The sequence below is a fragment of the Salmo trutta genome, chromosome 11 (assembly GCF_901001165.1).
Source record: "Salmo trutta chromosome 11, fSalTru1.1, whole genome shotgun sequence".
NCBI classification, from domain to species: Eukaryota; Metazoa; Chordata; class Actinopteri; order Salmoniformes; family Salmonidae; genus Salmo; species Salmo trutta.
The window spans coordinates 14,248,693-14,259,127 of NC_042967.1; the positions used below are offsets into that span (position 1 = coordinate 14,248,693).

Sequence of the window (10,435 nt, forward strand, 5' to 3'; positions counted from 1 at the left end):
CAGTGTAGAAGGGATTCTGCCTAAAGTGAGAGTGGAAGGCTTACAACTGCATGACTACTGGCTGCTTGCCACATCCCTCCGTTAGCAGAGATGGAATGAGCAATGGCATGTCTTGAGTTCTGGTTTCATCACTCTAACCATTTCTGAAACTGATTACATTGAATATGCCGTTACAATGCTAGCCTAACTTAGCCAGGCCTAAAATAAATGCCTGTAACTAGATCCCCCCCCTGTATGGTCTTGAAGAGATTCAAAAAATAACTGTTGGGGGGAGGTTCTCTTCTGTACTGTTCAACCAATCCAGTAAATGTGGAGGAGTTAAGATGGACCGTTGCCTTGTTAACGTCCAAAAGCGGAAGTCGCATCACAGGCTCTCTTTCCATTTCCCCCTGAAAACTGGAACATCTGTTTGTTAGCAGTTCTCTTAAGGCTGTTGGTTGAAAGATGGGCCTGACATTAACCTTGTTCCACCAGACCAATTTCTTTTAAACAGCTATTGGCTGATGGTCTGGTGTCAATGGGCCTCGTTTAACACTATACTAACTGTGGTAACTGTACCCCCCCCCCCCAGGGGCGATCAACGAGATGGCGACCCACCCTGGCTACTACGAGGACCTGGTAGAGAAGTCTATGGGGAAGTACAACCTGGCCACGGAGGAGATCGAGAGAGACCTGCACCGCTCCCTCCCTGAACACCCAGCCTTCCAGAACGAGATGGGGATCGCTGCCCTACGAAGGGTCCTCACTGCCTACGCCTTCAGAAACCCCAACATAGGCTACTGCCAGGTACACACATGGTATATAGTATACACACATGGTAAATAGTATACACATACAGACGCACCAGTCCGGTCGCTCAAGATTAGACGTCCGTCCAGGTAAGCAGGACGTCACAAGATTATGTCAAAACCGGCCTCTAGGGGCAATGTTGGCGCTATTACCATCAAGTCCTGTGGACAGGGATGGCGGATGGGCGTAAGCTGCGAGCTCTGGCTCCGAAAGTCGCGTGTTCAATCCTAGTGCTAAACACTATTTTTGTCTATCCCAAACCTTAACCATTCGGAATGAATGCCTAATCTTCAAAATGTTATGTTTGTGGACAAATGTCTGATTCTGCAGTGAGACTGTGAGAGCTTGTTACACACACAAACTTATTTTACAACACAAACATTCACACTGCTCTTCAGTTTGATAAATGGTCAAGCCACATAGTAGCTTGCCACTTCTATAGCTGTCCTGACTCCCCTGTGGGTCCCTAATCTTGGTTCCCCCTGCGGGTCGAAGCCATGCGGTTCCCTCTTGACTGCCGGTCCATCTGTTGGCAGCTTGAAACTCTGAAGACGTTTAACTCCGGCTGAAAACTGTAGTCCAGACCTACTGTCACATAGCTGTTTTATTTGATTCTTGTTTTGCTTTTTGAAGTGTTTGCGATTCTGTAAAGAAAAGCGCTGTAGAAGTTGAATGTATTATTCTGAATAATCTTGGTGTTTCTTCCTAGGCCATGAACATCGTGACGTCGGTGCTGCTGCTGTATGCTAAAGAGGAGGAGGCCTTCTGGCTGCTGGTGGCTCTGTGTGAGCGGATGCTGCCTGACTACTACAACACCAGGGTCGTAGGTCAGTTGGAAGCTTCTGGAATGAGGCTGTAGTAGGGCAATGGGTGGCTTTGTGGTTGACTCTGTGTTTGCCTCTGCGTTTTTAACTTGGTCTCAGTGTCTCTATTTTATGTTTATGTTCACGTGTGTATGTGTCCCTCAGTCTTTGTGCATATCTGTTGGCATCGCTCTCCCTCTTACTGTATCAGGGTATGCATAGGCCTCTCTTTTTTCTGTCTCGCTAACCTCCCACTTCTGCTTCTCCAGGAGCTCTGGTAGACCAGGGTGTATTTGAGGAGCTGGCCAGGGAGTACGTCCCTGAACTCTACGACTGCATGCAGGACCTGGGAGTCATCTCTACCATTTCCCTCTCCTGGTTCCTCACCCTGTTCCTCAGTGTCATGCCCTTCGAGAGTGCCGTGGTGGTGGTCGACTGCTTCTTCTACGAGGGCATCAAGGTCATCTTCCAGCTGGCACTCAGCGTGCTGCACGCCAACATCCACCAGCTGCTGGGGGCCAAGGATGATGGAGAGGCCATGACCGTGCTGGGAAGGTGAGGATGGTTGGGGGTGGAAGACCGACAAGGGGCCAAAGATACTTAAACAGGGCTTTTCAATTTCAGTCCTGGAGGACAGAAACACTTCCTCTTGATATGTTTCTACCTGGTAGTTAATTGTATTCACCTGGTGCACCAGGTCTGATGAAAACCAGAAGGGTTTTAGCCCTGCAGTACCAGAATTGGAACAGCCCTGGACTAAAGGGACATGACTGGTAGGCCAACTCATGACTGGAACACTGAACCTAACCTAAACTAAAACCCTAACCTTTGCCCTGACCTTAATCCTAACCATAACCATATAGGTCATTCAACATGAGTTTGCTGGTCAGTCATGCTACTTTAGGTTTTCACTCAAAGAGCAGACCCCATGAGTCAGGTCAAAGGTCAAATTGTTTTGGCGACAGTGACACGATCTTCATCTTGTTTTGAAACACCGCAATAACGCTTCTTAATTCAATTAAAGCTTGATATTGATAAGCTGTCAATATGAAGGATTTGGTTGTGATAACCTTTTTCATAGAGAAGCCTTTATTCAAGGAATATGCTTGAAACGTTTGTGTGTAGGTACCTGGACAGTGTGACCAATAAGGACAGCACCCTGCCTCCCATCCCCCACCTCCACTCCCTGCTGACAGATGATGGAGATCCCCACCCGGAGGTGGACATCTTCAAGCTGGTCCGCAGCTCCTACGAGGTGAGTCTTCGCACCATGACCAGGGCACTGTCCCATCCACCCGTCATGCAATCATTCCTTCAGTCTGTCAGAGATGGGGTCAATTTCAATTCAGTCAATTAAGTTGAAATGGAATTCAGCCCAACCCTGCTTCCTAGACCCAAGTGTATTCACTGGTAGAACTGTCACTCTGTTTTGACCTTTACTCTGGCTGGTGATTATGCAGTCTCAGTGCATATCCCAGCCGTAGGATAGCAGCAGTGTTGACCTCTCTCTCTGTACCGTGTGGCTGTTTGTAGAAGTTTGGCTCCATCCGGGCAGACGTGATCGAGCAGATGCGCTTCAAACAGAGGCTAAGGGTCATCCAGACCATCGAGGACACCACCAAACGCAACGTGGTAACGACCCCTGCTATCTCACACACTGTATGGTACACCAGATGTTGGGTGTGGAGGATTTCAAGTCATTTTAAGCCATCGTTTCTGATTTGTATTCAATGCTGGTTAGTTCTGATCTCCTCACGCAGCTCCTAAATCCACTGTTCTTTCAGGTCAGAACCATTGTCACGGAGACCGCCTTCAGCATCGACGAACTGGAGGAGCTCTACGTTCTGTTCAAGGTGAGTGACAGCCATACTGTAGCCAATAGGAACTTAAAGGAACTCATCTCTTCCTGTATTGCTTTTCCTCAGCCTCCCTTTCTCTTTGGCAGGGCGTCTCATTTCTCCTAGCTCTCACATAGTGCCCTGCTGCCACGGCAACGCTGAATTATGGGCTATAATTGGAGCGGGGACTTAATATCCATAGAGACAGACCTAAAACCCTGGCAACAGCATTTCACTCTTCATCCATTAACATAACGTACGCTCACTGCTCAGTCCTGTTAGAGGACATGGAGGAAGACGGATGAGTCTTCAGCACACTTCTAATGGTCAGGGGTGCTGGTATAAGATGTGAGAAGTAGAAGACTTTAATACCCAATGTTGTGCAATGTTCACATTGTTCTCTGTTGACATCAAGTACTTATCCATTAGAAACATTGTGCAAAGCAATTCAGTGATATCTATATGCATTTCCTCACCGTGGGCGACCACTTTTCCCCACATTTAGCATAGGTATCACCATTCGGTCTCATTCCACCTCACCTCGCTTCTTTATACTTCAAAATGTTCTAGAAAACTGCTATATAAATGTCAAATCAAATGTATTTATATAGCCCTTCTTACATCAGCTGATATCTCAAAGTGCTGTACAGAAACCCAGCCTAAAACCCCAAACAGCAAGCAATGCAGGTGTAGAAGCACGGTGGCTAGGAAAAACTCCCTAGTAAGGCCAAAACCTAGGAAGAAACCTAGAGAGGAACCAGGCTATGAGGGGTGGCCAGTCCTCTTCTGGCTGTGCCGGGTGGAGATTATAACAGCACATGGCCTAGATGTTCAAATGTTCATAAATGACCAGCATGGTCAAATAATAATAATAATCGTAGTTGTCGAGGGTGCAACAAGTCAGTAACACAAGAGTAAGTGTCAGTTGGCTTTTTCATAGCTGATCTTTGAGAGTATCTCTACCGCTCCTGCTGTCTCTAGAGAGTTGAAAACAGCAGGTCTGGGACAGGCAGCACATCCGGTGAACAGGTCAGGGTTCCATAGCTGCAGGCAGAACAGTCGGAACTGGAGCAGCAGCACGGGCAGGTGAACTGGGGACAGCAAGGAGTCATCAAGCCAGGTAGTCCTGAGGCATGGTCCTAGGGGAGGGAGGGAGGGAGGGAGGGAGAGAGGGAGAGGGAGGGGGAGAGGGAGGGGGAGAGGGAGAGGGAGAGGGCGAGGGCGAGGGCGAGGGAGACCGGAAAAGACAAGAGAAATACTCCAGATGTGACAGACTGACCCTAGCCCCCCGAACACATAAACTACTGGAGGCTGAGACAGGAGGGGTCAGGAGACACTGTGACCCCATCCGTATATATCTATTTCTACCATCTTCATTCTCCAGGCGGAACACTTGACCAGCTGCTATTGGGGCGGAACGGGTGGCAGCAACCCCACGGAGCGCCACGACCCCAGCCTGCCCTACCTGGAGCAGTACCGCATCGACCTGGAGCAGTTCAGGGGGCTGTTCTCCCTGCTCTTCCCCTGGGCCCCTGTCAACGGGGCCCACGCAGACCCCCTGGCCTTGCGCTTCTTCAGGCTCCTGGACCATAACGGAGACTCTCTGATTAATTTCCGGGAGTTTATTAGTGGACTGAGTGAGTATTGGTGGGTGAGGGGGTGTATCAAATAGAAGTTGACGAATGATTGTAGCAACTGGTCAAAATGGATAATTAAGTCTATATAGACATAATAAAATGTTATGTCAAATTATCGCATCTATGGTGTATTTCAGGTGTTTTATGCCATGGGGATCTGACTGATAAACTGAAGCTCCTGTACAAGATGCATGTGATTCCTGGTAAGTGTGTGTGTGTACTGTTCACAGAGAGGGAGAGAAGTCCAGAGGGAAATATACTATATCTATACTCCTTATATACTGTCATAACTGAGTGAGGGGGGAGGATGTTTTAAGGATAGGGGATTGGATTTATTTACTGTAAAGGAGGAAAGATGAATTATTTTGTTCTCTCCCTCACTTGGTTGAGCATATGGAGCACCAACCGCCGCTTCCCTTAAGACTCACACAGCAGTATTTTAACTCGGCTGGAAATCTACCTCTCAATCAGAAGAGCTTTCATGGCTCTCTGGCTCAGCTCGCGTTAATTCCCTGTATAACGGCAAAGCCTGAAGCAGCTCTTGTTTTGGTCCTCAGAATGATAGGGTTAGCTTTTTTCCTTTGCCAGCCACAAAGAAACATGGAAACATTGTCTCTGGCAGAATAATATGATATATGTTGAACTAACAGATGTTTAGTGAGAAGAGGATACAGAAATGACTGAAATCAATGCCTTTATCAGACTTATGATCAAACATTGGGATGTGTGAGGCCACGATGGAAAGATGATAAATGGATACAATTTATATTGCACTTTTTCAACTGCATTGTTTGAGGCGTTATGATAATGCCCCTTACAGCACTTTGAGCATCTGGAAAGGTGCTATATAAATGCTATCAATTCTAATAATAAGGCCCAAAATGTTGTATCTTCCTGTCTCCTCCCAGAGGTGACCCATGAGCAGGAGGAGCCAGACTCTGCCTTCGAGGCCACCCAGTACTTCTTTGAGGACATCACCCCGGAAACTTCCAATGGTAGGCTATGTCCTCATCAACACGCCAGAGGTTACACAATGTTTGCACCCCAAATTGCACCCTTTTCCCTATATAGTGCACTACTGTTGACCAGAGCCTTATGTGCCCTCAATCACAGTCACACTCATGGCATGCATCAACCTATTTCAACCTCTCACCTTTTCTTTTCTTCTTCAGATGACTTCCTAATGTGTCCTTTGACCTTTGCACTCTTGACCCTTCCCTTCCTCCAGGCCTTGACCCCAAGTGCAAGAGCGAGAAGGATGATGGCTTTGTCAGGGTCACATTCAAGACTGAGAAAGGTACGCACTGCTATGAACAGTTATGAGACATGAGTATCTATCGCTGGTTTGTAAATGCTCAAATCTAAATGATGATACCTTAAGCCACGAAGTCTACTGTTCCTTTTCTTGTTTGTTGCAAAGGCCTTTATTTACTGTACCTCAAGAACGCTCATATCACCGTAAGGAAGTTAGCTGTAGCTAACAGGGTTGGGGTCAATTCCATTTAAACTCCGTCAATACAGGAAGTAAACAAAAATTCCAATATCAATTCCAATTTCCTCATTGCCTCCTATGAGGAAAAAAATACTTCCTGAATTGACTACACTGAAATGGAATTGACTCAAAACCTGGTGCTACTACTCACAGAGAGGGCAAGAAGGGGTGGGCTCTCAGCTGATCATTCAGGTACAGTCCCTGTTGGTATCTCAACAGGCCCAGACACTTGCACCACCGTTGGTCTTTAGGGCTGGAGCAGTGGTATGGCCTCTGCAGGTGCAGTCCCCTTCCACCTTCATCTTGGCCCCTACCTCTTTCTCCCTCCTCACATCTTCCTCCTCCCTCTCTTTCACCTCACCTCCTTCAGCTCACCTTCTCCCTCATCTCACCTCTCTCTCTTGCTCTGTCTCTCTTGCTCTGTCTCTCTTGCTCTGTCTCTCTTGCTCTGTCTCTCTTGCTCTGTCTCTCTTGCTCTGTCTCTCTTGCTCTGTCTCTCTTGCTCTGTCGCTCTTGCTCTGTCGCTCTTGCTCTCTCTCAAATCATATTTGACTCCATACACACACACACACACACACGCGCGCGTGTGCACACATCCCAAAACTCTGGGATGAAATGAAACTGTTACTTTTTTATGTATCCTGTTTTCTTGGAGCAAAAATTGTCTACGGTTGCTGATTAGGGACAATATACTTACTGATTTTCCAGACAATAAAATTCCCATTAAAGCAACAGTTCCTAATAGAATAGAACAGTTTCAAAGTGCAGCTGGAGGTGTCACATGTTAAATGGTCCCCAAGCTATGCCTGCATGCCACTTCAGTTTATTCAGGGCATTATTGGTGCATGTTCTCTTATTCATTCAACACTGTCTCCTTGACAACAACACATACATTAGTTGTTGTTATGGCCTCCTATAAATAGTCAAAGCGTGCCAGGCTGCTAGCTTTAAGTCTTAACGGCCACCTCTGTTGTTTCTACAGTGAAGAAACTGCACACGCCTGACTACCGCCACTACCTGAGGCTGTGGAACCAGGGCACCAAGAACAAGCTGGACAACATGAAGGATCTGCCCAAACTCAACCAGGTGAGAGCATTAAGATCCACTCCACCTCCCCAGGGGGAGTCAGTGGAGTCCACTTGATCAATGTGGCTGTGTGAGGCTATGAAATTGTGTGTCGTGCCAATGAATCTACCTCTTCCTTCCCAGGCTAACCTGTATGTCTTTCTTTCTCTCTCTCTCCTTCAGAGCCAGTTCATAGAGCTGTGCAAGACACTGTACAACATGTTCAGCGAGGACGCCCAGGAGCAGGAGCTGTACCACGCCACGGCCACCGTCACCAGCCTGCTGCTGGAGATGGGCGAGGTGGGCAAGCTCTTCTGCCATTCCAAGGATCAGGAGGAGCAGGACCAGGACGATCCAGAGGAGGCCAAAACCAGTGGGCCAGCCCGAGATGGAGGGACCAAGCCTGGGGGTGTCTTCCAGCAGATGGGCCAGGGAGAGGGGGAGAAGGAGAGCCAGGCCAGGCAGTGTGGCCCTGCGAAGAGGGACGGCAGGGGCGAGCAGCTGTCTGCCATGGAGGACATTAAGCTGGAGGACTCGTCCCCGAAGGACACAGGGACATCGTCCTCCATGCTCATCTCAGATGACGAGACCAAAGACGACACGTCCATGTCGTCCTACTCGGTGCTCAGCGGCGGCTCCCATGAGCTCGACGACAAGCTTCACTGCGAGGACATTAATGACGACACGGTCCTGGTGCGCAGTGAGAACGGGCACCATGGTGGAGGGGGAGGGAACGGGCCTCACGGTGAAGGTGGGCCCCACGGCAGAGATGGGGGGCTGCCTCACAGCACCAGCATAGATAAAGAGTGGGCCATCACCTTTGAGCAGTTCCTGGCATCGGTGCTCACTGAGCAGGCCCTGGTGCTTTACTTCGAGAAGCCAGTGGAGGTGGCCGCACGTATCACCAATGCCAAGAATGTGAGGAAAGTGGGGTGCTCTCTACTGTCTGCTAGCGACTATGAGATCTCCCTGTCTGGGTAACTAATGCCTCAATGGAAAAGAGAGAATTTACAGAGACAGACTCTTGCTCTGTAGGTTGACTGCTTTGGAAAACAGGGAAACATGTCATGTAAATGTACAACGTGAAAAAAAACAGTTTTCTCTTTGTTGGGTGACAAGAATGACAGTCTGCTAGAACTGAAAAGTCTAACATTTGTGTGCAATACTGTAAGAGTAAAAAATATGAAAATAAATACCTGCTCTTAGCAATGTATTTTACCAGATGTCAACAACCTGTTTTATCTTTAGGGTTAGAAGAGTCTGTTCAGTAGAGGGACCAGGGAAGGACAAAAAGGGCTTTTTTGACCTCAAAAGGAATTCAGGCAGAGCTGTGGTGTATGTACTGTACATGTATTAGCTGAGCTTGCTGTACTTTATATGAAGTCATGTATACATGTTACTACTAATAATCGCTAAACCAGTTAGACTACTACGTATCATGATGTTTAAGTCTTAGACCACCAGCCCAGTCCAGGAGTGGCCTGTCACAGTCCCCAAGGAAAACACTGCTCAGTCGAGTTCTGTTAGCCGCTAACTCATTAGCCGCTAGGCTAATTGACTAACGGCAACCTGTGGTGCAGTTGTACTCACTGCTAATCTATTAGCCGCTAATTTACACTAGAAACAATGGGTTAGACAGGTAGCATCCGTTAGCTACAATGAAGAAGTGACTGTACTTCTAGAGTTGGGAAGATTAGTTGCTGCCGCTTCAGGATAACCCACACTTGCACTGGAATGAAATATGAATGGTGGTGAAAGCTTTATCTGACTAGATGTACTTCTGTAAATTCACTAAGGAAAACACTGTTTAGATTTTATTTGTGTGGTAGCTTAGCCTGCATACTGAACTGTAGAGCACACGCACTTTGTTTTATCAGGAAAAATTACATTTACATCTTTCCTTTTAATTCCATAAGCATGTTTTCTGCCTTTTTCTGTGCCACTCCTGCGCTCGTCAGCACACTCCAAAAGCTTCCTTTTTTTTTTACGTTTTGAAGTTTTTGCTCTATTTTTACGCTGTTTTTATATATTTGTTTTTGCTCCAATGTGAATGATTTTTGTCATGTACAAAGGTCATGGTTTTAAGTGTACCACTTCAACTAATTAAAAAGTGTAGAATGAACGGTCCTGCGCTACATATTAAAAATGTCTCGCGTCTCTTTATGGGATTTATCAATTAGGGTTGTTCATACTGTAGCATGGGATAAATATTGATACGCTCCGTTTCGACATTGAGAGGGGAAGACACATCTATACAGAGATGGAGACAGAGCACCCTCTGGTGGAGAAGAGAGTGTTCCAGGATCAGACCCAATATCCTGTAATGCCACCAAAGATAAGGATAAATGAAGATGCTTCACTCAGGCTGTTTACCATTGAAAGAATGGTCAGTTCCTGTCTACTTAAGGGGGTGGCTCTCCCATAGACACCAATGCGATAGCAGTTGGGTCTGGTCTACTCAGCTCATTGACTTCCATTTGAAACAAGAAAAAATAAGGGAGTAGAATATCTCTGATGCCACCACTGCAAATACCTTTCTATTTTCTACCGTTCAGTAAAAGGAAGCGAAGGGTTAATGGCTAACATCTTTGCAGTTCTCTAGCTTCGACAATGGTGCGCAGTGTCAGCGTGGGAGACATGCTGAAATAGAGACTTTGTCACATAAAGGTGGTTTGTGAAATCGCTCGCTTTCTTCTCATTGCTGTGCTGCTCTGCAGACGCTTGGGGGTGTGGTTCAGGTTGACCAATAAGAGCTTGCCATTGTAATGCATATGGGCACATTCTCTAGCAATGATTAAATGATTAACTTAG

The 10,435-nt window shown here is 47.1% G+C and overlaps 1 protein-coding gene across 1 annotated transcript in view; it reads left to right on the top strand.

Moving 5' to 3' along the window:
- Nucleotides 1-10,435, top strand: part of LOC115202254 (TBC1 domain family member 9) — a 30,737-nt gene extending 20,302 nt beyond the window's left edge. The window contains exons 10-21 of the mRNA XM_029766269.1: nt 572-786; nt 1,499-1,616; nt 1,862-2,147; nt 2,718-2,847; nt 3,126-3,224; nt 3,377-3,445; nt 4,815-5,067; nt 5,205-5,270; nt 5,976-6,062; nt 6,296-6,364; nt 7,542-7,645; nt 7,808-10,435. Coding sequence (XP_029622129.1) covers nt 572-786; nt 1,499-1,616; nt 1,862-2,147; nt 2,718-2,847; nt 3,126-3,224; nt 3,377-3,445; nt 4,815-5,067; nt 5,205-5,270; nt 5,976-6,062; nt 6,296-6,364; nt 7,542-7,645; nt 7,808-8,605 — 2,294 coding nt within the window. The 3' untranslated portion in view covers nt 8,606-10,435. The remainder of the gene's footprint in view (nt 1-571; nt 787-1,498; nt 1,617-1,861; nt 2,148-2,717; nt 2,848-3,125; nt 3,225-3,376; nt 3,446-4,814; nt 5,068-5,204; nt 5,271-5,975; nt 6,063-6,295; nt 6,365-7,541; nt 7,646-7,807) is intronic.